The sequence below is a fragment of the Cadophora gregata genome (genome assembly GCF_030347475.1).
Source record: "Cadophora gregata isolate MNR1 chromosome Unknown scaffold_16, whole genome shotgun sequence".
In the NCBI taxonomy this organism is placed as follows: domain Eukaryota; kingdom Fungi; phylum Ascomycota; class Leotiomycetes; order Helotiales; family Ploettnerulaceae; genus Cadophora; species Cadophora gregata.
The window spans coordinates 1,697,180-1,724,908 of NW_026695939.1; the positions used below are offsets into that span (position 1 = coordinate 1,697,180).

The 27,729-nt window shown below is 47.8% G+C and overlaps 12 protein-coding genes across 12 annotated transcripts; 7 read left to right on the forward strand and 5 right to left on the reverse strand.

The window, feature by feature from the left end:
* Positions 1-1,368: 1,368 nt before the first annotated feature.
* On the forward strand, positions 1,369-1,993 carry ONS95_005779 (uncharacterized protein). Its single transcript, XM_058499208.1, has 2 exons — positions 1,369-1,806; positions 1,884-1,993. The coding sequence occupies exons 1-2, from the start codon at positions 1,689-1,691 to the stop codon at positions 1,976-1,978; spliced, it is 213 nt and encodes a 70-aa protein (XP_058351476.1). The 5' UTR covers positions 1,369-1,688; the 3' UTR covers positions 1,979-1,993.
* A 154-nt stretch (positions 1,994-2,147) lies between these two features.
* ONS95_005780 (uncharacterized protein) lies at positions 2,148-4,350 on the forward strand (the record flags this gene model as incomplete). Its single annotated transcript, XM_058499209.1, has 4 exons — positions 2,148-2,534; positions 2,593-2,706; positions 2,761-3,279; positions 3,373-4,350. The coding sequence occupies exons 1-4, from the start codon at positions 2,280-2,282 to the stop codon at positions 4,348-4,350; spliced, it is 1,866 nt and encodes a 621-aa protein (XP_058351477.1). The 5' UTR covers positions 2,148-2,279.
* Positions 4,351-5,319: 969 nt separating this feature from the next.
* Positions 5,320-5,807, reverse strand: ONS95_005781 (uncharacterized protein; the record flags this gene model as incomplete). The annotated part of the gene is made up of 2 exons (XM_058499210.1): positions 5,320-5,659; positions 5,710-5,807. 2 exons carry the CDS (start codon positions 5,805-5,807, stop codon positions 5,320-5,322), a joined length of 438 nt encoding a protein of 145 aa, XP_058351478.1.
* An 825-nt stretch (positions 5,808-6,632) lies between these two features.
* ONS95_005782 (uncharacterized protein) lies at positions 6,633-6,902 on the reverse strand (the record flags this gene model as incomplete). The annotated part of the gene is made up of 1 exon (XM_058499211.1): positions 6,633-6,902. The coding sequence occupies one exon, from the start codon at positions 6,900-6,902 to the stop codon at positions 6,633-6,635; it is 270 nt and encodes an 89-aa protein (XP_058351479.1).
* Positions 6,903-7,139: 237 nt separating this feature from the next.
* ONS95_005783 (uncharacterized protein) lies at positions 7,140-8,177 on the reverse strand (the record flags this gene model as incomplete). The annotated part of the gene is made up of 1 exon (XM_058499212.1): positions 7,140-8,177. The coding sequence occupies exon 1, from the start codon at positions 7,908-7,910 to the stop codon at positions 7,140-7,142; it is 771 nt and encodes a 256-aa protein (XP_058351480.1). The 5' UTR covers positions 7,911-8,177.
* A 1,487-nt stretch (positions 8,178-9,664) lies between these two features.
* Positions 9,665-10,732, forward strand: ONS95_005784 (uncharacterized protein; the record flags this gene model as incomplete). The annotated part of the gene is made up of 2 exons (XM_058499213.1): positions 9,665-9,732; positions 9,787-10,732. The coding sequence occupies 2 exons, from the start codon at positions 9,665-9,667 to the stop codon at positions 10,730-10,732; spliced, it is 1,014 nt and encodes a 337-aa protein (XP_058351481.1).
* Positions 10,733-11,460: 728 nt separating this feature from the next.
* On the forward strand, positions 11,461-15,077 carry ONS95_005785 (uncharacterized protein). The gene has a single exon (XM_058499214.1). It carries the CDS (start codon positions 11,496-11,498, stop codon positions 12,297-12,299), a length of 804 nt encoding a protein of 267 aa, XP_058351482.1. The 5' UTR covers positions 11,461-11,495; the 3' UTR covers positions 12,300-15,077.
* Positions 12,749-17,312, forward strand: ONS95_005786 (uncharacterized protein). Its single transcript, XM_058499215.1, has 4 exons — positions 12,749-12,848; positions 12,910-14,723; positions 14,783-15,076; positions 15,125-17,312. The coding sequence occupies exons 3-4, from the start codon at positions 14,792-14,794 to the stop codon at positions 16,874-16,876; spliced, it is 2,037 nt and encodes a 678-aa protein (XP_058351483.1). The 5' UTR covers positions 12,749-12,848; positions 12,910-14,723; positions 14,783-14,791; the 3' UTR covers positions 16,877-17,312.
* A 718-nt stretch (positions 17,313-18,030) lies between these two features.
* ONS95_005787 (uncharacterized protein) lies at positions 18,031-20,607 on the forward strand (the record flags this gene model as incomplete). The annotated part of the gene is made up of 1 exon (XM_058499216.1): positions 18,031-20,607. One exon carries the CDS (start codon positions 18,031-18,033, stop codon positions 20,269-20,271), a length of 2,241 nt encoding a protein of 746 aa, XP_058351484.1. The 3' UTR covers positions 20,272-20,607.
* Positions 20,247-22,762, reverse strand: ONS95_005788 (uncharacterized protein). The gene is made up of 3 exons (XM_058499217.1): positions 22,315-22,762; positions 21,614-22,181; positions 20,247-20,956 (listed from the first exon to the last, which is right to left on the reverse strand). Exons 1-3 carry the CDS (start codon positions 22,666-22,668, stop codon positions 20,787-20,789), a joined length of 1,092 nt encoding a protein of 363 aa, XP_058351485.1. The 5' UTR covers positions 22,669-22,762; the 3' UTR covers positions 20,247-20,786.
* A 1,140-nt stretch (positions 22,763-23,902) lies between these two features.
* On the reverse strand, positions 23,903-24,211 carry ONS95_005789 (uncharacterized protein; the record flags this gene model as incomplete). Its single annotated transcript, XM_058499218.1, has 1 exon — positions 23,903-24,211. One exon carries the CDS (start codon positions 24,209-24,211, stop codon positions 23,903-23,905), a length of 309 nt encoding a protein of 102 aa, XP_058351486.1.
* Positions 24,212-24,917: 706 nt separating this feature from the next.
* Positions 24,918-27,020, forward strand: ONS95_005790 (uncharacterized protein). Its single transcript, XM_058499219.1, has 3 exons — positions 24,918-25,392; positions 25,445-26,089; positions 26,137-27,020. Exons 1-3 carry the CDS (start codon positions 25,285-25,287, stop codon positions 26,680-26,682), a joined length of 1,299 nt encoding a protein of 432 aa, XP_058351487.1. The 5' UTR covers positions 24,918-25,284; the 3' UTR covers positions 26,683-27,020.
* Positions 27,021-27,729: the final 709 nt, after the last annotated feature.

Here is a 27,729-nt window from a genome sequence, read left to right on the forward strand (position 1 = left end):
TGCATTCCTCTCTCCCTTCTGCTCTGCTCTTTCTTACTTACATCCTTCCTTCCCGTATCCTCTTCCTTCCCGTATCCTCTTCCTTCCCGTATCCTCTTCCTTCCCTTATCCTCCCTCCTCCTTCCCTCATCTATCCTCCTCATTCTCATATGATTGAGTATAAGTTATATCATCACCAAACATAGCTACATTCCAAATCCCTGTTACTGCTTCAAACTTCCACCGGTGTTCGGAGCATGGTATCTAGGTAGCTAGGTAGCTAAGTAAGGTAAGTAAGGTATCAATGGATCGGTCGGTTCTTTCCTGAGATGTATCTATCCCCTCTAGAGTAATAAGGGGTAGTGTTGTCTAGGTACCTACCTACCTAGGCAAGTACCTACCGTAGGGGGGAGCGCGGGACTGAGTAGGTACACTATTATACCTACAATTGTTGCGCAGTCGATAAGGTAGTCAAGTTACCGTCTGGGGACTGTTAATATTTTTCTAGGTAGGTAACTGTTTTTTTGGCGATTAATTTTTAATTTGACTGTTCTAGGACAGAGTACCCAGGGCAGGCAGCACTTTCCTTCAAGGCAGGTAGGTTAAAGGAACATGTACACTCACGTGACGCGATCATTCGACATTGCCCAGGTATCCCATTCGTCACTTCAAGATATTTTGGTTATGGGTTATGGATCATGGAGTTTTATCATCAAATATAGTTTTATGCTTTATTTGAGCGGTGAGTTTATTGTTATTGTCTGGGAAGGGACTCTGACCTGCTCTGAACTGGTTGGTTTCTGATCTGGAGTGTCTTACCTCATGGCGATTTGGGTTTTGGTTTAGGGGAATATATTGCTGGGAGGGAGTCTTTTGGGAAGGGAAGCAGGAGGACTTGATCAGATCAGATCAGATCAAAACAGATGAAATTAGTTCGTTCGTTCGTTTGTTTGTAAATTTGGTTTTGGGAGAAGATAAAGAGCGTTTGGGATCATTGTCCATTGATCGTCGTTTGTGGGTCGGCTCTAATACTGTATATATTTTTGTTTTGGGATTTCTATGTTGACAGGCGGCAATGGTATGGTTGTATTGGCGGAGGGTGTTTTGATGAGCTTTTGGGATTCGACATGCAAGTGTTTGAACAAAGAACGCACTCCAAAGGCATACATACTCCTGCGAGATCCCCCCGTGGAAAGTGCGTATCCCTACATGAGTTTCAAGGTAACCTGCAGAAATCTCCCACATTTCAGGAAGTTCAGTCCATTTGGTTCGCTTCCTTCCTTCCTTAAAGTGAGAGCTTGCACGTAACTTGATCCCTAGAAAAAAAGCTCCAATTTTTGAGACTCAAGGGAAAAAAAACATGGCAGCCCGTTCTGCTAATCAGTCACTACTTCCGTGCGGCCAATACAAGAAGCGGTAGCCAACCCTTCACCGTGTAGCAAGACCGCTACAAGTGTCTGCTCAACCTGCCATCTCGTTTCAAGTAAGAGAGCTATATAATTCAACTATCATCTGAATTGCCAACATCCTACTTGGAAACTCAACCTAACAAAATCCATCACAGTACTGCAGCAAAGAATGTCTATGCGCACACGGGAGAGTCCACAAATCCGACTGCCGATCTTCCATAACGAAAACAAACCTGGAAGCCAGCCTGGGAAGTCGAGAAGCGAGCGCCCAGCTTCATAGCTGGCAACAATGCCCCACTCATGTCATCTCATGGACAGCGCAAGAACCACTGGGGAAAAGCCCCTGCTTTCTATATCTTGAATCTCAAGCAGAATGAGGGACTGGATATTTCTGCCGATTTAAGATTGTTCTTCGCAGGTATGTGAACGGATCTTTTTTGTTTCGTTTTGTTTGTTCAGGCTTGATTTGGTCCGATCTAATGTTTGATATTTCAGCTTCCGGAGACTTGAGAAATGTCGTCAAGACAGTCACGGAGTTCCGTTTGGCTTGGCTCTCGGAAAATGTCTCTCTGTGGCCTCGACACATTTGAGTAGTTGTAAGCGCGATATCGATTTTGGACGAATGAGAAGTGTCGGGTCGTAGCGAGCTTAGTGTTTCTCCTTGGCTGGTAGCTCGTATGCGAGAGTGACCTATGTCAGGAAGGTAGGGCTGACAGGTCTTTACTGTTCTTGTTTGAATCTCAGTTTTGACTGGGTAAGCTTCCCGACGGAATAGCCTACTTCCTCAAAACAATTCTTGTACATTCAAATATTGCAAAGCTGAACTTCTTTCTGTTCTTTCATATGATTTTACTTTACAGTTAGACCTTGGATTTCTCAAAATCATCGAAAATGGCTACTCTTGATCTCCCTGCTCTTTGCTCTCTCGAGGAATTCCTCAAGCATGACTATGACTTCATTGTGGTCGGTGGTGGAACGGCTGGGCTCACTGTCGCGGCAAGGTTGACAGAAAATGCCAATATCAAAGTTGGTGTTCTTGAGGCAGGGGCAGCTAACATTGGAGACCCGATGATTATGATGCCAGCTCTATACCCCAAGATTATTGGAGATCCAAAATACGATTGGGTGCATTATAGTGTTCCACAGGTAGATTGACAGAAACACTTCTTCATCTATCAGAAAGACTTGCTGATCCATGATGCAGAAACATCTGAGCGATCCAACCCCCTTCCAGCAACCTCGTGGTAAAGGTCTGGGGGGTTCATCTGCCATCAACTACCAAATGTACGTTCGCGGCCATGCCTCAGACTACGACGATGTAAGTTTCCAGTATCCAAATCACTCAAGACTTCAGCTAACTAAGACTTGCAAGTGGGCAAATCTCGGCAACAAAGGCTGGTCATTCAAAGACCTTCTCCCGTATTTCAAAAAGCACGAACATTTCGACGATCCCGCAAACTACAAGAACAAGTCCAACATTCCACTTGAAACCAAATACGATGCCGGATTCCACGGCCGTGATGGCCCAATTCACACCAGTTTCTCGACTTGGCGTCTCCCACAAGAGCGTGAATGGATCGCGGCAGCTTCAGCGCTTGGTGATAAGATGGGTAGTCCTATGAATGCGTGGAGTGGCGATCATCTCGGCACGTATCATTCGCTGAGTACTATTGATCGCAGTGGTGGAGAGGCGGACGGTACGAGAAGTTATGCTGTCACGGGTTACTTGCTTCCGAATGCACAACGGCCGAACTTGAGGGTATTGACAGAGGCTTTGGTCGAGAGGTTGGTGGTTAGTCCGGATGGCACTGTTTCTGGAGTTGAGTTTGAGCATGGTGGGAAGTCCCATAAGGTGAATGTGAAGAAAGAAGTTGTTCTGAGTGCTGGTGTGGTAAGTTGACTTCCTATTTCAAGCCCCAAGTTTACTAGTCCGCGCTCGCTACCCCTATCATTTATCAACAAAGCCACTGACACACGAGAACAGGTCAAAACACCTCAAATCCTCGAACTCTCCGGCATCGGAAACCCTTCAATCCTCACCGCAGCCGGTATCAAACCCACCGTCGAAAACCCCCGCATAGGAGAGAACTTCCATGACCATCCAGTGACAGGCTTCGGCTACGAACTCGCAGAAGGAGAACAATCACTCGACGCAATGCAGGATCCTGCATACGTCCAAACTGTCATGGCCGAATACGCATCCACCCGCAATGGGCCTCTCTCCACGGGTGGTGCAGCCATGGGATTCGTCTCATACGCCGACCTCGCCACGCCGTCCGAAATCTCCGCTTTGCAAGACCTGATACTTTCCCCATCTCACGGCGGACACACCGACGAAGCGAAACAGCTCCTCGCCAAAGGCATTGCGTCGAAAGATGAAGCGAGCATCCAAATCGGGTTGATCCCCGCGAGTATAAACCTCAAAGAGGCACGCGATCAGACGAAGGCTCTCGCCCCGCCGCCAGACATGGTTGGTAAACACGGATTTATGTTTTTCGTGAGCATGGCGCGTCCTCTATCTGTTGGGACCGTCCATATCAAATCCTCGGACCCAAAGGTTGATCCTGAGATCGATCCGGCGTACTTGTCTCATCCGGCGGATATCGAGGTCTTTGCTAAAGGCATGGCTGTAGCGGACAAGATTGTCAATACCAGTCCGTTCAGGGAGAAGATTAAGCGGAGGTATCATCCTGATGGTCCGCTTGATTTGAGTGATAGGAATGCAGTCGAGATGTATCTGCGTGGCAATGTTTCGACGCAGTATCATCCTTTGGGCTCGTGTGCGATGGGTAAGGAGGGTGTTGGAGCTGTGGATGATAGGTTGAAGGTGTATGGGTGTAAGGGGGTGAGGGTTGTTGATGCAAGCGTGATTCCGCTTCATGTGAGCGGAAATATCGTTGCGACTGTTTATGCGCTTGCTGAGAAAGGGGCGGATCTGATTAAGGAGGATTGGAAGCTGTGATCTTGATAAAAGTTGGAGGTCGTCAATGCGGCTTGTAGCTTGTACGGAGATGTGGAGCTTCGATCGATGTTTTATGACATTATCTGCCTTTCAGTTGTTCGTGGTCTTATTTCACCCTGTTTACTGGACGTTTGAGAAAATACCTTCTACTCTTTTTTATGTCTCCTGATCTTAGCTTCGTATCTTTCAATCATCTTTCAGTTTTTCCAGAGCCAGCAACGATGCCCGTTGAAGAAACCTACACATGTTTCCTAGATCGTGTTTCTCAGGAAGCACATGCTCGAGATCTTGCAGACTTTTAATGAGATCCACAAATTTAGCTTCTCCGCAGTTCCTCACTCTTTTCAGCTGCTCGGCCTACGAGTATATCCGCCTTCTCGTATATAGCCTCCAGCTCCTGCATTTGAATCGAGTTTTGATCCTCCATAGGGAGATGATAACAAGCTTGGTGTCCACAGTCGCAACTAGTCTGTTGAGGAACTACTCGACTTAAGATAAATCCCTTACAAGCACAACGAAGCCCTTTGAGCTCTGGGTTCAGCATAATACAGCGACAGCGTCCTTGTGGCAGATGTGAGGTATCCGCCAGGGCCCGAACTGTCTTACGGCGCAAAACAGAGTAAAATGTTTGTCTATGCATCCGGCCTCAGAAAATCGCAACTCATTTAGCGACGAGAATCCATACACTAGAGACATCGTATTTGCGGCTAATTTGAGGAACAGAGACAATCCGACAGTTGGTCTATCCTAGATTGCCTCCTAAAGTCGTTATGATCAGAGAGTTGTGCTTGCAACGGGCGATATTAGATCACACAACAGCGGTCGAGTTTGCGGGGTCATTCTCCTCGCCCTGAAGGACCGTTTCTGGGCCTCTATCTGGCTCTTGAAGGACAGCTTCCAGGTCTAAAATCTCCATCGGAACTAAAGCACCCAAAACAAATGGTTCGCACTCGTATACGCTCAACGCTCCTAGCAATCCGTGAATCGAGGAGAATCGACAACATTGACTGATTCCCAGATATCAAATAACAGACAGTTACTGCCTGGTATAATATAGCCATCTGAGGACTTCCGGGTATAGAGCAACCTCACTCTTCTAAATGCTCTAATATCTTCATCTCCTAGATCTACCTCTTCGAGTCTTCTCTTCTGTGGTCCGCGTGTGGATGCGTCATGTTCGTGGCTCCGCTTGCCGTCACTGCCATCTCTCATTTGCGGGCACAGACCATTAGCACTATCAAAACCACCTTCACCAGAAGGCGAAGAGTCAAGGTCGATAATGCGCTGATACCAGGTTCCACACGTGAGACTAGCAAGCCATCAGCAATTGACTTCGTCCGGTTGGGACAATATATCTACCATTCGATCTCCGAGTCAGAGTTGACATGAGACGTCATACGGCAACTTGGGCAAGCATAGTCAATTCGCTCATCCAAGGCGTTGAAAATCATGCTCATTCCCAACCGGCGTCCAGGTAGGAAGCTAGACTCGAAGGATTGAGATCGATCAATCTCAAGTTTGAGGCTTGTTTCTTGGATAGCGTACTCTCTCGGCGCTATCTTTCCTTGTCCCGTGAGCTGTTTGAAACGTGCTGCCAGGACACTTTCAAAAACATCCCAGGAATTGATTAACTCGAGATGGATTGGCGCAACTCTTCCAAGAGCGTCAGTCAGGATTAACGGTTCTTGTATCCAACAAGGTTTGAACTCCCGTGGGACTCGCGTTTGGAGATCTATCACTGCTTTGTACGTCTTGAGTTGACAGTCCAGATGTTGAACATAAATGTCTTGAGTTCAGCTCCAAGCTTGAAGAAATAATTCCTAGTACTTTGTATGAGCGGCGGTTGAAGAGGGACGAAGAGAATGAGATGCCCACATTCGCTCAACAAGCCTGGAAATGTTTGTTCCATGCTCCATGATATTCTTCTCACTCTCGTTCAACTTCTCCCGTATCATGTCTAGTGCCACGTTTTGTTGCTGTTGTATGTTGTCTCGTCGCTCCTGAGCACTGAGAAGATGCGTATTGATATTTCGTTCAGTGAGCTTCGTCAGATTTCTGTCATATCAAGTTAGCCACGTCCTCAGGCTTCAGCTGTTCATTTCCTACATGCTTGCTGTGATCAATAACATATTTATCGTAGAGCTGTGCCCATTGATCTCTGTTCTGAATTTCGCAACCTCTTCCCTTTGCGTCAAAGCCCACTTGATCTTCTTTCCTGCATCGCGAATCCTGTCGCCCGACCCGCCTTCCTTCAAACTGCAATCATATGTCCTCAACTTTCGTTAGAATGTTTCCATGGACTCTCTGCACTGATCCACCACCCTCCTGGTCGTAGAACTCAATGCATTTAGCTCGACCGAAGTACCGCAAGTCTGTGACAACAGCTCGACTTCTAACCGCGCACGATCCAGGGACCACAGCTCTCGGGACAATTGTCGGTACTCAGCCGATGCTCCCTGAGCGTCGTCGAGAGCTTTGATGACATCTTTCACAAGGATACAGACGGCTATCACATCTCCAGCAGAGAATCCAAACGGCACTGGTAGAGCCATCGAGCAAACTTGGTGTCTTGAACAAGATTTAGCAGTGTCGAGGTTGGAAGAGAGGGAAAAGACGTTGGACAAGGCTGGTGAGGTCCGCCGTAATGGATATGCAGTGACTCGCCTCAGCCACCACACTTTTGTTTTCGCGAGTCTGCCTTGTGTTACGATGATACAATTCGTTCGGCTGAGCGACCAGTCTGTGCCTCTCAATCGATTTTCAGCTCGAAAAAATGCCTTCGCACCACTTCATGCTTGTGACGATGTTGTATTGAGGGGAAGATCCAGCAGATCCTTCAGAGAATGGATACGTGGCGGACTTGAGTTCCAAGCAGCTTCCCTCGTTTCATCAAAATGAACACAAAATATGCCCTCTGCCATTGCAGGCTTCATATCTCGCTCCTCACTATCACCAATGTACGCCATATCTCGTGCCGAGATGCCCAGATGCTCCAGAACTCTGGAGAAAAGTCCATCAACTTTCGAAACTCTAAAATGATTCGTCGTGGCAAGAGAATCGGTGTGCTCATCGATTCCGAGCGCTTTCACCGTTCTCTCCTGCGCATCTTGTGGACCTTCTGTAATGATGACAATTTTCTTGCCCAGCTCTTTGAGCGTAGACAGCAGGTCCAGAGCTCCTTCTTTTAATGTCAATGATGAAATCAGAGTGGTTTCATACGACTCCAAAAGCTCATCCATAAACTCCTCATTGTATGGAACAGAGAATCTCGCAAGCAGCGAGGTGAATCTTTCGCGTCGATAATCTTGTGATGTCTTGCCGTCTGAGAAAGCATTCGTATTTGTTTCTCGCAGGATACGAGAATACTCCTCTTTCAACGCCGTGACGGAGATTTCGTATCGCAGAGAGATTTCTTCCAGGATCTGAGATGTTGCGATTCCTGCACTGCGTCGAAAGTCATGCAGGGTGTCGTCGAGGTCGAATCCGATCCATTTTTTCTCCCTGAGGTCCCCCAGCCAGGCGTCGCTCCTTTTCTGAACACGTGCAGCTGTGGCTTCCATATTGTGTCGAATTCTTCAGTTGTGCTGTTTCTTGGCAGCAAATTAGGATATCCGTCGAGATCCGCTGCGATTTCTGAGATGTGAATTGAAATGGTGAAGGCCTATAAACCTACCTCGCGAGCTTTTAGCTCCTAACTAATGAGATTACTCTCACAAGCTTACCACGAAACTTCATGGTCCCCAAGCCAAAATTTTCCGGGCGCGGCTAACGATCCTTTAGCACTGGTCGCACTTTTTTTTTTAAACGAAAACATTGGCCTGGCAGTGTTTGTCAGGATGTTCATGTGATGTCGTCGAGCTCAACCAAAACAAATCCTTAGACTTTAACTTGCTGACTTAACGACAGAGCCCCTTCGGAGCAGCGGCCCGAATATGAATCGATGATCTGGAGATACGCCACTCTCACGGTTAATCGTCGGGCGCCCGGTCTAACGCTCGCTGCAACTTTTAAAAGAACACCTGATGAGCAATTTGTTATGGAAGCCCTAGCATCTCTCCGGAAAAATCATATGAGTAACTTTAGAGCGTAAAACAGATGTAGAAAGTATGAAAGCTTTCTGCGCCTCAGCCCAGCGTGATGTCAACGAGGATTGTTTTGATGACGCTTACTGTTTGGACTAAGCGAGAGAGTTTCGCTACTGGAAAGGGGCAGATTCACTTTACCGATCTGTCTGACATTGTTGCTCCCGGGACTCCGCTGTCAGCATTTAATCTTTGAAGCTACACGAGCAGCTGTGTTGACTGTTCATGTGACAGCTGCATATTCTAAATAATACAAAATCGTTTGTACAGGTTGGCACTGGGTGTTTTGGCTTGTCTCTGGCTCGGACCAGGTCGACTTTCTCCCTGTTGTCCATCAATCAAGTTCAATGAGCTCTTCAAGGCCACAGCTAAATCGCCATACGGAAATTGCTAAACCGCCATACGCTAATATTCTAGTAACTTGGCGAGTGTCATCTATCAACCTTGCCCCGCCATACAATTTTGTACTCTAGGGCAAGGACAACTTATATTATTAAAGACAAATGTGTATGCTTGCCGATTACCCTTGGAACTAAAAATTGAAGCTATTCCGGCTACCAAGGGGATACTTTAATACAACTTGGTCTTTGCCAAAAGAGAGAGCCTATATTTCATCAGTAAATCAGCTAGATAGTATTAAAGATGCTACTCTAGTTACTGCTGTGATAGTGCAACAAGACGTAATTATTAGGCTTAAGGTATGCACCTAAGATACAAAGTCTGATTGAGATTTTAATGAGTTAGCATAAGTGCCTATTGTGCATTGTACATAGTTGTTCATACAAATTTTGGTAGTGATAAATGCACTCTTCATTTTGGGCTCGCTTGATTAGTGTATAGCGGTTTAGCGATTTTCATATGGCGATTTAGCTGTGGCCCTCTTCAATTGTTACCTCTACCAAGATACTTTGAAGTTACCTCTAGTCGAAACACTCTTGAGGGAAGCGGGGTTGCTGGACCGGGCCCACAACTAGTTCTCGCGCGAGCCCGGCGAAAGTCCGGTTATCACAGACCCACAAACCCAGCCGGCATCCCACTCTTTCTTAGAGCACGCCACTTGGAAGTTTATAAGACGGCGTTGCTCTGAGCTGAGACGAAGTCCTGGATTGATTATTGTTCTTTGAGTGCGGTCAGATGAGTACGCCGATAATCGTCAAGAAAGTGCCAAGAACCAGTTCGCCAACCATTTGTATATTATCAGAAACTTTAATTGCTCAATTTAAATCTTCATAATGGCTCCAATTGCTACTTCCAGTCTTTCCCCCTCTATCCCAGAAGTTGCTACAGTTTTGGAGAAGTCGTAAGCGAATTTCAGCGAACTGATTAGGGAACATTACTGAAACATTTCCTCCAGATTCAAAGCCCAGAACAGCACCTGGCTGTCCGACTTACAAAAGAATGGCTACGTCGTCGTCAGAAACGCCATCCCCCGCGAGCGAGCCATCGCCTACCAACAAAAAGCATTCGACTGGATCAGCTCTCTCCGCCCCGGCTTCGATGTCTATAACCCCGAGACATGGGTCAAAGACCATCTCCCCGTCATGAGCAAAATCAATACTTTCTCCACATATGGAGTTACACATGAGAAGTTCATGTGGGATGCTCGCATGGAGCCAGGTGTTTTAAAGGTTTTCGAGGAGTTGTGGGGGACGGATGAGCTACTGGTTAGCTTCGATAGCTTGAACGTCACATTCCCGAACCGCAAAGACGTGCCGAGGAAGCCGACTTGGGAACACGTTGATCAGACGCCGCTGAGAAGAGGACTGCAATGTGTGCAGGGCATTATTAATTTGTCGAATGCTGGTCCTGAGGATGGTGGGTTGATGTGCTACCCCGGCTCCCATCTGTTAAGCGATGAGTTCTTCGATACACAAACGGACAGGAATACGTGGGAGAAGAAAGATTATTACGGGTTTAGTAAGGACCAACTCGAGTGGTTCCATGCCAAAGGACTCAAGCCATTGAAAGTCTGCGCTGAGCCAGGAGATCTGATTCTCTGGGATAGCAGGACCATTCATTATGGTGCTGAGCCAACGGAGAAGAGCAACACGATCCGTACCGTAGTTTATGCGGCATACACTCCTGCCAAGTGGGCGACGAAAGAGGACTTGGAGGTAAAGGCAAGTATCTTCAAGAGTTATCTTGGTACGACACACTGGCCACATGAGAATTTTGTGTGGAGAGCCGCGGGGAGTATTTTGGAAGATGGGACGCAAGATCCTAAGGATAGGGAGGAGCCATTTGAACTGCCAGAGATGACGCCTGCATTGTTGAAGCTTGCTGGAGCTATGCCTTATTAATTACGCACTCCAACCTGTGTATCAATCGTTGCTGTTGTAGTTCTTCGATTGCCTGGTTTGGACTGCATTTGGATATTGAAGCGAAATCTGAAGTGACTGTCTGTGTGTGTCAGAATTGCTTCTAATTCAGCCACATTTTGATGTAATTTTGCGCAGCGGGAAATATGAGAAGGAACCTTTTGCATCATCACCTAGGAGCCACGTACTATAATCTAGACATATCGACTGAACGACTTGCCTGATGCGAGCAGCTTTCACTTGAAGAAGGTTGAGAGAAAGGTAAACAAATACCATCCATTTCCCCAAAATGTGACAGCGTCACAGTAAAAGCAGCCATTTTCAACGGGGATAATAGTAACACACAGGTCTGAAGCGCTTCTTGGCGAAGGTTGGTGTGACTTATATAGGCCTCGATAAGCAACATAACTGCAGCAAAGGTAAGTGATATTCAGCTTCCTGTTGTTTCGAACGAGAGCTGTGTGGTCCTTATTCGACCAACAGTTTCTCCGCGATTATGAACACCAGTCATCTGGTAGCATCTTCAGATCCGGCGACTGGAAGATGAGGTATTCGTTTTTCCCAATCAGTCTTTGCTGAGTGGTCTCCGTGGTATGGCCAAAAAGAGAGGGTTGGGTAAAGGAAGCTAAGGACAATTGGGGAAAGCTCAAGCGGCCGCATGCACTCCCTTTTGGGAGTTCCAACCTCAATTCCAACATCACCACTGCACTTACAATGTGACTTCATCATAGTCCTGCCAACTCCAATGTCTTCCAGGACCTCCGATGTCAACTTGGTAGCAAAATTCCTTGCTCATCCACAAGTCTCTTTCATCTCAGCCACGGAGCCAGTGGACTGCATCGTCATATGTGCTTCTGCAGTACTTCACCAAGCCACAGCTCTCTTTCGTGCCTTGGAATCTCGACCTGACTTAACCAAGACTTTGGCTCTCTGTGGTGGTATTGGACATTCCACTCCTCTCATCTATGCCGCGGTTTCGAAACATCCAGCCTACCATGAGCTCACTACAGCTGTCCAAGGAAAGCCCGAAGCTCGGGTTCTAGAAGCCATACTCAAAAGGCATTTCGATGTAGACAAGATTACTAGTCAAGGCTGTCGGATTCTAGTTGAGGATGAGAGTACCAATTGTGGTGCGAATGCATCCAAGACGAAAGAACTGCTCTTAAGGGAAGGGATCCCAATCCCAAGCACGATGGTAGTGGTGCAAGACCCGACGATGGCGCTCAGGACCGTAGCTGCTTTCGAGAAGGTCTTTGAGGACGAGATTTCTGTAGGACGACTAGTGGTGAAGAGTGCACCGATATTCGTTCCGAGAATGAAAGATGACGGTGAGGGGAGGACAACACGGGATGTTGATGGCATCGAGGCAGAGGAGCTTTGGGATGTGGACCGATTTTATGATTTAATTATAGGAGAGATACCACGACTAAGAGACGACATTAATGGCTATGGGCCGAAAGGGAAGGGCTTCATCGTGCATGTGGATGTTCCTGCGGAGATCGAGGAAGCATGGAGCAGGCTAAGAGAGAAATTTGGTGGGAGTCGGTGACGATTGCGGAGCGCCTCGATGTATCGTTTTCAAGGATATAGTCGGTCATGGTGGACAGATGAGCTATGGGCTCCAAGCTTTTGGCACCTTCGAAGTGGATCTGAAATGCAATCTGCTGGTTCTGGTGGAGGGAGAGGGAGATCAATTTTAGCCATTCAGCGACGTTCAGGCTGATGGACATGTGACTTACAGTATGATTAACGACTTGCAATTTTGCAGGAGACGTGGGGGCCGGATCCTCATTCCACAACGATACCCCTTTCGAGTCAACAACCTCAATTTTAGCTCAAGTACAGTCAAGGAAACGACATCGCCAAGTCCTCGGATATTTGAAATGACGCATTCTTCTGGTCTACCTAGAAGGTAAATGCTGGGTTTTGGGAGCCGCTAGGGGTGGACTTCAAGTACTGAGCGAATTTTAGACTGTTAGCTAAGGGTCAATTGATAGGGATCCGAATTCGTTGACGATTACGAGGTTATCATTTTAGAAAAATCGTCCCCCGTGCTGTAGGAGCAAACGTGCCTTCTCCATTGAGGTATGATTCAGAGGTACTGAGACTATACAGCCAAAGGAAGTCATTTCTACTGTACGCCTTGCTCGAAGCAAGAGGTACCTCAATTTATTTCGCAGCTTCAAGTTTCTACTACCGATTACCCAAACTCACTCAACGGATCCAATATGCTGCAGTTTCAAAGGGATGATACCCGATATTCGGTCACACATGATTTCTGCTTCTGATCCTCAAAACCGAGGAGGCTGGTGCAGGTGGGCGTCGTTATTCTTGTCCTCCAATGTCGGGCGTTCAGGAACACTTTGAAGCCCGAGGCTGGCATCTCAGAAACCTCCCTGGGGCCGAGTCATTCATATGGGCGGTGTACGAACAACCTTTCCCTATTTCCCCTCAAGCTCATACTCAAAAGCTAAGAGACCACACCTGATGAGGTTCGTCTAAGATGCTCCCTCCAAACTTTCGATCATTATTTTACAGTTTTGCACGCGATATCAGATTCCTATCTCAAGTGCGTGGTGAAACGAAACATCAGTCATCTCTCCTGCGGACCTCTGCCTAGATCTCAGCCGGGCGCGACGTTGGCAAGAACTCTGATCAGGCTGTGAGTTGCCAGCAAAGAGTATTGGGCATCACGGCATTGAAGCCAAGCTGGCTTATGAACCTTGTGACACCCTCCTGCGAAAAAAGGTACGACTTTGGTGCCGTCTGACTGCCTTGCAAAATGCCTCAATATTCTCATGCAATTCAGCAAGTGTGCCAGCCATGGGATTTCCTGCCGAGAAAACAATCGAGATGTCAACTCGGTCGGTGTAGGACTTCAAGCCGTGACTGGTCACACCGCAAAACCGTTGAAGAGCCAGAGCCTGGTTCTTTCGGCACGATGTGGTCTCGGTGGTGTGGGAGACTCACGACCTGGGCGAGAAATTGCGAACCACGCTTGCCAGCGTGCTCGACTGGGTGGAACGTGGGTTACGACTCTTACGAGTCCGAATCCTTCGTGCTGTCGAATAACAGCCATCCAGAAAAGTGAGGCGGACAAGCGGGTTTGCCTCACTTCTTTAGCGGTACATCCGGAGCGAACCGCAAGGAGAGGCCAAGCACGAGTTGCAAAGCTGATTCGTCGCTTCACTGTGGGAAGCTTGATGTTCTGGCTTTCGATGCATGGAACCCATGGCCCATGGCTTCTTCGTTGCGCTGTGGGTGGTGCGTCAAAGTCGTGTTCCCAGCATCACACATGCACATTTCGCCCGACGAGGGTGTCTACAAGTAGTTGGGAAATAATCGCTGGGTGGCTGCCTGGGAGCTGCAATTGTGATAGGCTCTAGTGCGCGTGCAGCGTGCTGGCACTGGCCATTCAGAGGGCATTCAGGCTTGACACGCTGTACATCGAGCCACTAAAATTCCCCGACAGGGCACTGTGACTTGGATCGCGACCACTAAGATCACTGTTCGCACTCCACTGCGTCCTCTAATCCAGGACTCTGATTAGTCCAACCCGCCAAAAAAGCAATGCAATTGGCCCCGGCCAAGCTTAAACTGTCGGACAGAAACATCACAGCTTCCACTTCGTCATCCATCCATCTCACCCACCCTACAGTACAGCCAACATCTTGCTAAAGCCCTCATCATTCCAGATTGGGTCCGATAGCTGGCAGAGCCCCATGCCATGCATCCCGCTTCTTGAGCAATACATAGTTTGTCGTTCCTCCCTGACCATCCTTCCTTTCGCCTTACTTTCACGAATCGCCAGCACCTGCCAGCGCTCATCATTACTCCCTCTAAAACACCACCACGAACGAACCTATCTCCACTCTCTTTGTTTACGGAAGAAAGCTGTCCATCTGTGAGTTTGCAGATCCCAATGGATCATCAATCTGCTACTGTCTAGCATGGAGTGGTCTGTTTACTGACAGTGAGGCTGCAGACTCTACCGCCTCGAAACCATTACGACTCTGACCCAAGCACAACCAGTCCCTCGAGATGTCTTCGAATCTAAGAGTCGATACCTCTGTGGACTATGAGCAAGATGAATTCGATCCGGAGCAACGAAGACAACGACTTCTGGCCCAGCGGGCCGAAATGGATAGGCAAAGAGCACAGCTCGATGCCGAACTTGCTTCTCTTCAACCGTCTACTTCTCAATCCTCCTACCAGCACCATCACCGGTCTCCCATATACAAGCAGAGCCAACAGCGTCGAAGCAGCAATGTGCCACGAAGCATGTCCAGCAATGGAGTCACTGCCATGTCTAGGCATCTCTCCTCTGTAGGACATTCCTGCCAGCCATGCCTACCTAGCTCTAATATCAAATAGGAACGGAACGATATGTCGCAGCGACCAAGAGCCCTCTCCCAACGGTCGGCAACATCGATGGGACGCTCAAAATCGAGAGGCAATCCACCGCAACGAGTCAACGTACCCTTTACCCAGAATGGTGCTATCCCACCTCCCCTCAACTCCGATCCGCATCCACAGAACCATGCCATCATGGAATGGGTCTCTCAAGAACAGCCCTTGACAGCCTACACATTCTCCCACCAGACTCCTCAGCTTCAGCAAACAATGTCCCAACGCAGCGGTCTTGAACAAGTCCCAGAACTCCACTCTGTTGGAGAGAACCCAGCCGACTTCATCTTGAGAACGATGGGCAACGACCTATCACCCACGATATCGATTCCATCCTCAGCGACTATCAACAATCATCGGCTTTCAACAAGCTCTTACAATATGCCTTCGACGCCAACATCCGACTCGCTCACGACTGCGACGACACTTACAGGCGACATGAGTCGGCAAAATAGTCTTTGCAATGGTATCGAAAGTATGATGAAGTTCAATTCGAACAACTCTTTCTCTGCTGATCTAAATAACGATCAGTATATGTATGATCATGTTGCTTCATTTTCTTCTTCTCGTATTAGTCGTCCTTCAGATGAGGAGCAGTCTCAGCTTCTTGTCGGTACTGGTGCAAGTCACGAGTCTCAGTTTTCAAATTCTTTTCAATTTCCATCTTCGAACTCATTTGGTGAGAAGATGGAAAAGTCTCAATCAGTTGAAAGTACTTCATCATCTACCTCGTCAGCATCGTCTCGAAACGTCAAGCGTTTGCAAGATCAAATTGCTGCAGGTCAATCTCGACCGCTCATGCCTAAAGGTGGTAGTGACGGCATTTCGATGTCTCGAGATAATTCATCTCAAGCGATGACTCGAATCGAGTCGAAAGACGGTTCACAAGACAAAGTTGCTATCTCGAAACCAAGTTATCAACGACCGAAACATGATCGGGTATGTTGCAAACTATGCGATAATCATCCTGACGGCTTTCGCGGCGAGCACGAACTTCGTCGACATGTCGATCGTGAGCACAAGGAGATGGTGAAGAAATGGGTTTGCATTGAGCCAACAGATGGGGGTAACCACCCGGTTCCCATCGTACCGCTCTCGCGATGCAAGGCATGCTCTCAACAAAAGAAAAAGTATGGAGCGTATTATAATGCGGCTGCACATCTTCGACGGGCCCATTTCAACCCTAAGACAAAGGGAAGAAGCAAGAGTCAACAAAAGGTTGAGCCCGCTGGAAAGCGCGGCGGCAAGGGAGGCGGTGATGAACCACCGATGACTGAGTTGAAGAAGTATTGGATGAAGGAAGTGGAGGTACGAGCTGATTTCACCACTGATGCCCAACAAGAGGCAGCCGACGAATCCGAAGAAGAAATTCTCGATAACTCCCTCGACGATCAACTATACTCCCAGCCAGACATGTCAACCATCACCAACAACACATTCAACACCACGTACCTCGCCGACACCAACCCCGCCATCGTCGACTACTCAACCAACATCGCCATCAACAACAGTGAGATCTACGACATGCCAAGCATGTCACTCGACTTTCCTGATTCCAAACAGCAGGTGTACATGGATCAAACCATGTACACCCTGTCGAATCAGAACATTTCCCTTTTCTCTTCAGACATGTTCCAGAATGACCCCATGGCTTTCGCCAATGCGGGTTCATCCCAAAGTTATGACAACTTGGATTGGAACTTGTCATCTCATTGTTAAGATCATTCTTATCTTATCTTCATGTACCAATTTCCTTCTCCCCTTCTCTTTTGTTTTATTCAATATGGTAGGGTAGTAAGGTGTCTATGATCTCTTCTTTTCTATTCTGTGCATAAATTTGATGACCTATGTGTTTAATAGATATATTGATTGCATTTACAGTTCATCGAGAGCGTCGATGAATTGTGGCGTTTGGGATTTGGAGATGTCTTGTATTCCTACTATACTTTCTCTTCTTGGGGTGGAGAATTGCCTTCGAGCAGTTCAAACATATGGACATGATTTTATGAGATTATGATGTATGGTTATGGGTGATGACTTGCTCTTTGGGATGGCTACGGCGTTCGTGTCATAGGATGCTGCAGACTTCTTCAATCAATTCTTCGAGGGATTGTCGTTTTATGATACTATAGTAATGATATATACAAGTACACCATCTACTGATATTTTTCGTTTTTCTTACAAACATATATTGTAACAACCCGCTATGCTTACAGATGGAACTGTTTCCTTTCGGCTGTTGTACGAGCTCCTTTTGCTCAAGTCGATGGTTGAGTTGTGTTGACTAGCGACGAGGAGGACTGGTCATTTCGCAACTGCTATTCCGATCATCAGCTAGAATTCGACATATGTAATAGACAACCTCTTCTTCTTACGAGCACTTACGAGTGCAGGTACTTAACTGGCAGTTCCAGCGTCTCGCTGGAGTGGCTAGACTGGGTATGAGATGCTGAGTCAGCCTCCACGTCAATCTTGGAGATCCACCCGATTTTTCTCACCGCTAGAGGTTCATCATCCAAACAGAGTCAGCCTGAGATGGATGAATTTTCCAGGTGGAAGGATTCAAAAATTGATGTGACCTTTAACATACTGTAAGTATCCCAATTTGAATGCTTGCGTTCAGGATGTTGACGGCTTAGGGGGGTGGGAAGAACACTCAGATCTCATGCCATACTTCAGACTTACGAGCAACATTCGGTGGTGCTGAGCCCGAGATTTAATTCTTTGGATGCCAGTAGTCTATAGACGACTTTCAAACACGATTTTAGAACCACCTTCGCTGTCGCTGCGGACTGTGGAATTAAGATACTTCGCTAAGTATCTGGTCCTCTTTCATAAATTTATTGGGCGTGTGCATCTACGTCCTCAGCAAAATGCGCAGGCGGAATTCGGCCCCAGCTCAACTTCCTGCGAAGCATGGAGGGCATGATGCGGACGGACTAGAAGCAGAAAATAGTGAAGACACTATCCGTCCCCATCCTGGAGGGCTTCAGCCCGACGTTGTACTCCCACGTGATGGACTACGAGAAGATGGAATGGATCGTTCCACTGTGTCTGATCTTACACAGGAGAGTCCCCTTCTACGAGGGCCATACCAGTATCAGCCTCTACAGGCGGAAGCGCGCGAGATCAGACTAATGACGCTACTTCCTGGCTCGATCGAATCAGATATTCGAATAACGCTGAAGCCGGTCACATTTACCAACGAATCTGTTGTTTCCTTTGAAGCACTCTCATACACCTGGGGCTCGGCAGAAAGTCCTGTCGATATATTCATCGGTGAATTCGGCTACGCCACCTTGTCTGTTACTCGGAATCTCGCCGATGCCTTACCGTATTTGAGATATCCTGATAAGCCACGAGTCCTCTGGATCGACGCCATCTGTGTGAACCAGCAGGATGTGGATGAACGCAGCAGCCAAGTGAAGCGCATGGCGAGTATCTATTCTCATGCTACGAGGGTGCTCATTTGGCTGGGACCTCAGTCAACCGACAGTGATATAGCGATCGATAGCTTAGAGCGGATTGCCTCAAAGTACCACGTCAACTGGATGACATGGGAGATCGAACCCATCGACAAAGATGGGAGTTGGTGGGCCACCCCAGAAGAGATGCTACCGCTTTCGGATGTGCAGTTCTGGTCGATTCTCAACCTCATCAGTCGTGACTGGTTTGAGCGTCTCTGGATATTGCAGGAGGCTCACTTGGCGAACAAAGACGCTTTGGTTGTCTGTGGAAAGGATACTATGCTCTGGAACAGTGTTCGGAAAGCAATGTTCTGTATTCGGAAGAAGCCTTATCCATCGTATATCTACGCTGAGTTCTCTGAACGACTAGGTCATATCCTTGGTGTTTTCTTGGAAAAGGATGTCTACCGCTTCTGTGCTCTGATCGACGATACGAGATTCTGTAAATACACTGATCCGCGGGATAGGGTGTACGGGATTCTTGGATTGCTCGACGAGAAGCATCAGCTCGGAATCGAGCCAGACTATACGAAGACTGTTTGCGAAGTGTACAAAGATGCTGCCTGGAAGCACGTCGAGTCCACGGACACTCTCGAAATACTGTGCAAAGTTGAGTTTCACAACACGGAAGGGCTGCCATCATGGGCACCAGATTTGAGGAAACCCCGAAAAGCCATACCATTCTCACTTTGCAACACCTCTGGTCACTCATTAGCAGACCACTGCGATGGGCCTGATGGCCTGCTACGAGTGCAAGGAATACCAGTCTCCCGAATCTCCCGAATCGAGCCCTTCAACTTCGCCGAATTCGAAACAGACGGATTATCCGTCATCCCCAAACTACGACTCGTTGCCAACAAGCTAGGCCTCCTCGACAATCTTCTCACCTGCCTGAAAGCCATCCCAGCACTCTGCGAAGTCCTTTGCGCAAACGACTTCACCTGCAGGAGACTACCCAGACGAGATGGCAGTTTGGACTTGCTCACTACAGAACAGCTACTTCGACGGATCCTAGGCTCAAAACAAGATATGCGAGAGGCGTACAGGAATGAACGATTCTTCGCAAAAGTCCAAACTCATTGCTACGGTCGAGCTCTCTTCATCACGGAAGATGGCCATCTCGGACTCGCTCCTGAAGCTACCCGGCCAGGGGATCTCGTCACCGTCCTCCTAGGCTGCGATAGCGCTATGGTTCTTCGGCCTGTTACCTCTCCCCAATTTCCCCCCTCGTCTCCTCCTCCTTCTTCACCAAGGCACCAACACCAAAGCCAATACAAAGTCATCGGCGAATCCTACACCCACGCCCACATGAACGCCGAAGCCATCCTCGGACCCCTCCCAGGCCTCTTCGACGCCATCAAAGCCTATACACCCAACCGGGGCTTCACCACTCAATATCTCGATCGTGAGACTGGCGAGATTGTTGCTGAGGATCCGAGGTTGGGTGAGTTGCCGGGGGTGTGGAAGAGGGCTGGTTTTGCTGGTGATCCTGATGGTGCGAAGGGTGAGGGGGAGGGGGAAGGGGAAGGAGATGTCCCGATGTATGTTAATGGTGAGACGGGGAGGAGGACGGGGAATGATCCGAGGATGGGGGCGGGGTGGTTGTTAGGGAGGGGGGTGGGGTTGGAGGTTTTTGATTTGGTTTGAGGAGGGTGAGGGTGATGATGTGTTTGGATCTGGTGAGATGGCGGGTTTGTGGATAAGGAATTTGTGGATTGTGAGGAAGGAGGGAGGAGGAAGCAAGAGGTGGGAAGGTGGAAAGTCCGTCTGAGCTTGGTATTTATAGAGCGGTGTATGTCGCGCTGTAGGGCTGCTAGAATGTAAATAAACTCATCCTCTATGACTGCGTTAGAGCCATAAGGTCTCGAATCTGCCAGACTTGCATCCGGCGCATAGGTGGGCGTCCCTTCGGTATGGGCGTCGCTTTGGTACTGATAAGTAATAGATAGGGAGGTACAATGGAACCAATTGTAGGGGACTGCATTGTCTGGGAAGATATATCAATTTCACAATGACTGTAAGCGATAATAACAAAAGTACTCCAAGCACAGAGACATGCCTATCCATTCTGGGAATCATCTCATCTCATCTACCCTACACGAGCCCCTTTCATACGCTCATTCCACCATAAACAAAACAAAAAATGATTTTCATTTCCAATCTCAATGAACCATACTCTTTCCAATCTCACTCTGCCAACCCTTGGCCCGTTCAAATCCATTCGAATGTGTCTGATAATCCATCAATGCTTTATAGACTTCTTCTTGGCTGTTGAGTACGAAAGGTCCGTACTGTACGACTTTTTGGTCGAGAGGGAGACCGGCGACGAGGACTGTAGAAGAGGATTGTTAGTAGATGTTCATCCAAAGTTTGAAGATGCAGAAGACAAGAAGACGAGAAAGGAAATAAATGTAGGGAGGTTTATCGAGTCATGCAAGTCAAGCTAAACATCGCATCTGACTCTTTTGCCGAGGCCGAACTCGGATCTCCTCCAGAAAATTCATTGGCTGGCCACTCGCACAGAGCATCCCTCTGCAGATCTGAATATGCTGCAAAATAAGAACTTCTCCTCCATAAGCAACTGTGGATCTTCGACCCCAGCTGGCTAATGAGAAGCGTTTGTGGTTTAGTGGTAAAATCCATCGTTGCCATGAGACTGTGATCTGAGCGATCAGAAACGCAGGATTCAGTATCGATGGGCCCCGGGTTCGATTCCCGGCGAACGCAATTATCTTTTTGTCCATTTTTGGCCTCGATTTGAAAACTCTTGGAAGTGTTGTTGTTGTTGACTTTGAGATCCCAAGTCCAGATGTTGGGGGTTTTTTTTTGCTAGCCGAGCGAGCCCCGGTTTGCGTGGAACCGTTCACTTTTGACGAGCGAACAGGAATATAGAACATCTCCTGGGAGAACAACTACTTCCGCAGCTCGATGCTAACGGATGGGCGAGAGAAGGGGGATGCTGAGAAGTGAAATGGATATAGAAACTTACAGAAACGGCCATTCTCTTTGGCTCCCTCCTCAACTTCGGCATATATCTGGTCGCCCTTCTGTTCGAAAACAACATTATGAAACTGTCCTACGGAGGTCTTGTCGGCTCCAACTCCAAAAGATGTGCTTCCGCTCAATGTGTAAGCAAAAGCATTCCATCCCTCAGGCAGATTCTGGGTGATCTTTCCGCCAGGCTTGATATCAATATCCAAAATCCAGACAGGTGTATATGCCAGTTCCTTAACGCTGTCCACTCCGTGACTTTGCCCAGAGATGACTTTGATGTGTACCTTTCCGTCGTCGATGTCGATATTTGGGATTTCGGAGGCTCTCAAGTCGCGGTATCGAGGCTCGCATTTCTTCAGCTTTTCTGGTAGATCGACCCATAGTTGCATTCCGACGTTGGCAGAGCCATCTGGGTTCTGTCGAGGCATCTCCGCGTGCATTATGCCCTTTCCTGCTGTCATGAACTGTAGATCGCCCGCCTCGATTGTGCCCGCGTTTCCTGCGAAATCTTCGTGATCAACTGCGCCTTCGAGGAGGTATGTGATTGTTTCTTGTCCGCGATGCTTCAAGAGAGTTAGCGCTGTCAAACAAATTATAGCTGTAGCATGATCTGGGGCTGGAGAATACAATCCTCGGGTATATCCTCAGATCCAAGAATTCAGACCCGCGGAAAGGAAAACTAAGGGGAATACATACGGGATGGTCTGGAAATCCAGCTCCTGGCTTAATGGTGAAATGGTCGAGCATGAGGAAAGGAGAGAAGTTCTTCAACTGAGGGGTTCCGATCGAGCGGCGAACTCTTGCGCCCGCACCCTCTGACTGCTCAATTGCAAGGAACGCCTTGCGAATAGCTCTTGTAACAGTCATATTTGCTGATTTCGGTGCTCCGTAAATTGCGCGAGGTGGTATGAGTGGAAGTCCTTTAAAAGACGATATATTAACGTTTGAGTATTCGGCTTTGAGGAAATCGATAGTTGTGGCTATTGAATCTTTGTATGCGATCGAGAGGAATGCGATTGTGATGGAAAATAACAGGAGGAGAACCTTCATTGAGAAGGATTGGGAAATTTATAGGGGGATGCGACGAAGGAAAAGGAAGATTCTTTTGGTTCTAGGGGAAATCATTACTTATGGATGAGAAACCACAGCCTTGGAATGAGTGGGGAGCTCTGATTATGTACCGCTGAGTAAAGATTCGTCAGGGGTGGTTTAGGCTCAGCCTCGGCTCGCCTTCAGCCTTGTTTCCAGTGTGGAGAGCGCTAGGCCATTCCCGGAGTAACAACCCCTCTGAAGTAGTGGATTACCAAGCATTTTGCGAACTGTCTTCGCCCAAAATTTTCATTCTCAATAACTCGTCATTGAATGATGAGCAGAGATCTTCCGCTAATAGTGCATCTGTTGCTTATTTCTTCCTCCCTCAACTGTTGTTCTGTACAGTGTGAGATGTATCGCTTGCGGAGACTCAAGTCGAGTATCATCACTATGCACAGAGTACTTGAGGCACAAGATTACAATCACATGGTCCGCTTTGAGACTTCATAAATCACAGATATTGGGAATCGGAAGAGACTTTTCTCGCCAAGTCTCGCTAACCATGTTTACTTCGCCACAGACACACCTTCATCAGTTCAGAAGATCAGAAGAAATCAAAACGCTTCAAGAAGTGAAAGATGAACGTGGTATCATTTACGAGAACAAGAGATCTATACTTCACAAAAGGTCGACCAAAACCCTAGTCTATACCTTCATCAACATCCACCACCTCCACCCGCAGCACCTCCAGCTCCAGCCGCCGCCGCCGCACCCCCTCCACGTCCCCTCCTAGCCTTTTCCATAATCGCCAAAATGGTCACCACGGCCATAATCTCAAAGTTCTCCCCCAGCACTTCTCTATTTAGAAACGCCATCTTCCCCCTCTTCCTCGTCCCAGAGTTCGGCGGCGCCCACGCCACAACCACCTCTCCCGTCCTCACCCTCACAAGCTTCATCCCATGACTCTTCCCATTCAAACTCCTCACCTCATTCCTCTTACTACTCTTCTACTCGAACCTCTCAGGCGTCTGGTTCCCTCCTACAGGAACAGTGAAGAAATGACAAGCGTGTTGGTTGTGGTCTTTCCTCATTGATTCGGCGATGATGGATCGGCCGGTTGATTGTGCTAGGATGTTGATTTGGACCTCGCTGCTGAAACTGACGAGTTTGGCGGTTGCTAGTTGTGGAGAGGAGTTCAGTCCGCTGGAGTGGAGCACGATACTGGGTTTGCTGCTCCAGGCGTTGTGGGTTGTTATGTAGACGAGGGGATTGGGATCGTGGTTGTGGTGGGCGAGGACGAGGTCGGAACTTGTTCCTGCGGCGTGGTATATGCCGAGGATTGGGGGAAGCGACCTTGGTGGTGAGGCTTGGTCGTCGAGTCATTTGTAGAGGACAATGTGAGGGGTATTGAGCCGCCTTTGAGGGAGGGTTGGGTATATTCAATTGGAGATGTATCGGTGTTGATGTTTGGGGAATCAAAGACGAGAGCTATTGATCCCCCATTGAGAGTTCTCCGTGCTGGTGGAGGAGCCTCAGAGTATGGTGGTAGTGTTTCGCCCATTTTGATTGTCGTTGTTATTGTTCGCTTGATAGATGATGATGAATGGTTGGAGACTCGAACTGGAGATGTTGTTGTCGAGCATATATAAGTATACAAAAGATAGGAGTACGATATTTATCAACGGTCTAAAAATCTAAGCCTTGCGAGGATTTATGTCATTGACAGATGACTCCAACTCATTTCTGGGTAAGATTCTCGCTAGTTTTACCGAGTGTACGAAGCGACCACTCAGCGTCTGCACTGATGTTACGACAAGCCTGTGGGGAAGCATAATCTCGACTCAGCCCTGTGTTGGTGGCTGCCTAGCGTTGCGGCGCTGCTGCAGATCACTAAACCTTTGCGTGGAACCTTAAACCAAAGTTACATGTGTAACATCGAGATGGTCTTGCTGGTGCCTGAGCAGGAAGAGTGGAATTTGATGGTGCGGAGGATTTGGTTTTCCAATCTCATTTGTGCGAAGGCATCCAACGAAGACCTACACATAATGACAAACGTAGCATGAACTCCCGGCTATGGCTCTGAAACGGAGATGTAACTATCGTACTAGATTGATGGGTTCATTTCCAATTACGAATCATCTTTGTAAACCAAATAAGCATCGAGGAATGAATGCTTGTCTACTTTGACTGGGTCATCGTGGATTGGATTTTGCCGGCTGGCTGCGAGCTGGTGGCACAAAGTCGCAAATTGATTGAGGGACATGAACCTGCAGTCAAAGGAGTCTGAAAATGAACAGACAGTGTCATCTATCGAGTTTGACATCTGCCCATTCCAACATTCACCGGCTCTAAATAGGTGGGTCACAAAAAAAAGAGGGGTTCAAAATCCCGAAGCGAGTCTGAAGTAAACACAAGGTTCGTCACCCAAAGTAGTGGTGGCTACCCTACCACTTTTGTATATCAGATTCAAGCATTTAGGAGAGCTTTATTACGAAATGTCTGGCTCCTAAAGACCAGCTTCATAAACAATACCTCCATCATGCAAATATCGGACCATCGATTGTTGTTACCCCGCCATCCCGGACAAAAGACCACATACAATGTCAGCATCAAAATTTGTGACTTTCGAGAGGAATGATAATGTCAAAAGATTTTCAGTGCTATTCTATAATGGAAGCATTTCGAGTCGCCCGTAATCTGAGGAGAATTCAGGAAAGAAGGGACACCCGAGAGTGGAGAGCGGCGAGTTCCACCCCCCACCTTCGATATCGGAAGTGCCGATAACGATAAACAGTTCATAATTCTCCAACTCCTTCCAACACTCGTGGACTGTCAACGAACCCGCAGGCAACAAGCAATTCGCACGATGGTAGCAGTAGCAAGTCCTCCCCAAACAGGAGGTATACAGAGCTCCCTCGAAGCAGCTCTCGAAGCTCAGCAATACCTTCAATCCCGCCTCTCGACTACCACCGAAGCCCCCTCCTTCCGCTCTATCCCTCTAATCGACCTCACTAAATCCTTCTCCTCTTCCCTGACCGATAGACAATCCGTCGCGAAAGAAATAAACGAAGCGTGTACAAAGGTGGGATTCTTCTTCATCACCGGACATGGAATACCACAAGGGGTTTGCGACGATGTGTTGAAGCTGGCAAAGCGCTTCTTCTACGAATTATCAGATGAACAGAAAGAGGCCATACATATGAAGCAGAATGATTATTTTCGCGGTTATGAGCCAGCGGCTTTCTCGTCGGTCAATGATTTCACGAGTAAGGAGACGAAGGAGGCCTTCAATTGGGGGTATGAGTCTGGTCTCGATCCAACCGGAGGGGATGGGAAATACGTGGAGCTGGATGGGAAAGCAGAAAGTGCAGTAAATCTATGGCCCAAGGAGTCTGAACTGCCTGGATTCTATGAGGGGATTTCTAAGTACTACGGACATGTACATCTATTTCTGGTTGATCTGGATCATGTACTAACATCCTCAAGGTTCTGCAGCTATCAAGACATCTCTTCCGACTCTTCGCCTTGTCCCTCGCCCTCCCAGAAGACTACTTCGACCCCATGATGACCCATCCCGGAGGAATAGCCCGTCTGATTCGTTACCCACCAAGCACAAACCCCAAGCCCCTCTCAGAACTCAACGAAGACGAAGAGATCGGTCTCGGCGCACATTCCGATTACGAGTGCTTCACCCTCCTCCTGCAGGACTCCAATCCCGGCCTCGAAGTCCTCAGTCCAGACGGAAGATGGGTTAGTGCCGAGCCCGTAGAAGGAGCCATCGTGGTCAACGTTGCGGATTTCCTGATGCGGTGGACGAATGGTGTTTACAAGAGTACGATTCATCGGGTGGTGAACAGGACGGATAAGGAGAGATATAGTGTTCCGCTATTCTTCTCTATCAACTATGATGAGACGGTTGAGACACTACCTTCTTGTGTGAGTGAGGAGAATCCATCGAAGTATCCTCCTATCACTGCTGGGAAATATGTGTTGGATCGTTTGGCGTTGACGGTCAAGACGGGGAAATATTGAGTTGCTATCTACTCTATTTATGCAATTTTGGCTCAGCGGTTATGTCTAGACTCCAGAGTTATTGATACCACATCTGAATATCCATGTCGCATCTTTGAATCCTTCATTCTGTCACTCTTGAGTGCTACACAACGACTGAGAAGTGCTGAGTGTCACCAAATGCTTCCGGTGCAGTACCTTCCGGTTTTACCTCCGTAGGAAGCAGTCCAAGAATCCACCAGTTACAACGACCTCCCCAATCTTTACTATCTCTTCAAACTCCCCTAATTCCCTGTCCCCTCCATCATTTCATCATTTTATCGCCTCCCAATCGACTCATCTCCATCCTGCCACAAAATTCCATCCATCAAGATTCCATTCACCACATCCCATTTAGCGGGGTAAGTCTACCCCGCACTTACCTGAAAACCTCCACTCACAGCACTGAAGAGCCTGAAAATTTAGCGAGCTTGGCCTATTTTCTAGGGAGGTGGCTTAGCGAGTCAGGGCAGCTTCGTGGATAATCATCGCTGAACACATCAGGGTATTGGTACTCGTACTTGCATGCTCATGATCTTCTTATTTGGCGTATTGGAAGGTTTTATGAGATGAGGAGATGAGTACTTGGGGGGTTCTTTTTTTTTATTTAGTGAAGATAGAGGAGAGTAGAATGTTTGAAGAGGAGATATGCTAGGCTAGAGAAGCCTATTTGAGGATTTTGGGGAGGGGTTTTGATATAGATTCAGGTATATCTGTTTGTGATCCTCTCTGCCATTTAGATTAACGTCCTGGGTATATCTTGTAGTAAAAGCGTTTGAAAGGTAGAGTATCTCGCGACAAGTGGTTAGTGAGAGGGATAGCTCTTGTGGTTTAGGCCTCAGATGATCTTCTATCTGGGCAGAGCTCTTCCTAATCAAAATATCATTTCATTTTCCCATTCCATTGCGTTTATGTGAGTACTGTCTCGGGATTTGTTTTAAGTTGAGAAGTTGGTTGAGCATATTTATACATAACAAATCGTCGATTTCGAGTCTGGATGATGACGCTTGCTGCGAGTACGTCTCTGTG

Coding starts and splice junctions, on each gene's coding strand:
- ONS95_005779 (XM_058499208.1), top strand. CDS start 1,689: ATGTCATCTCATGGACAGCGCAAGAACCACTGGGGAAAAGCCCCTGCT. Junction 1,807..1,883: donor TTTAAGATTGTTCTTCGCAG/GTATGTGAACGG, acceptor TTGATATTTCAG/CTTCCGGAGACTTGAGAAAT.
- ONS95_005785 (XM_058499214.1), top strand. CDS start 11,496: ATGTCTTCCAGGACCTCCGATGTCAACTTGGTAGCAAAATTCCTTGCT.
- ONS95_005786 (XM_058499215.1), top strand. CDS start 14,792: ATGTCTTCGAATCTAAGAGTCGATACCTCTGTGGACTATGAGCAAGAT. Junction 15,077..15,124: donor TGTCTAGGCATCTCTCCTCT/GTAGGACATTCC, acceptor AATATCAAATAG/GAACGGAACGATATGTCGCA.
- ONS95_005788 (XM_058499217.1), bottom strand. CDS start 22,668: ATGAAGGTTCTCCTCCTGTTATTTTCCATCACAATCGCATTCCTCTCG. Junction 22,182..22,314: donor CTGGATTTCCAGACCATCCC/GTATGTATTCCC, acceptor ACTCTCTTGAAG/CATCGCGGACAAGAAACAAT. Junction 20,957..21,613: donor CAAAGAGAATGGCCGTTTCT/GTAAGTTTCTAT, acceptor CCTCTTCTACAG/TCCTCGTCGCCGGTCTCCCT.
- ONS95_005790 (XM_058499219.1), top strand. CDS start 25,285: ATGATAATGTCAAAAGATTTTCAGTGCTATTCTATAATGGAAGCATTT. Junction 25,393..25,444: donor ACACCCGAGAGTGGAGAGCG/GCGAGTTCCACC, acceptor AACGATAAACAG/TTCATAATTCTCCAACTCCT. Junction 26,090..26,136: donor TTTCTAAGTACTACGGACAT/GTACATCTATTT, acceptor AACATCCTCAAG/GTTCTGCAGCTATCAAGACA.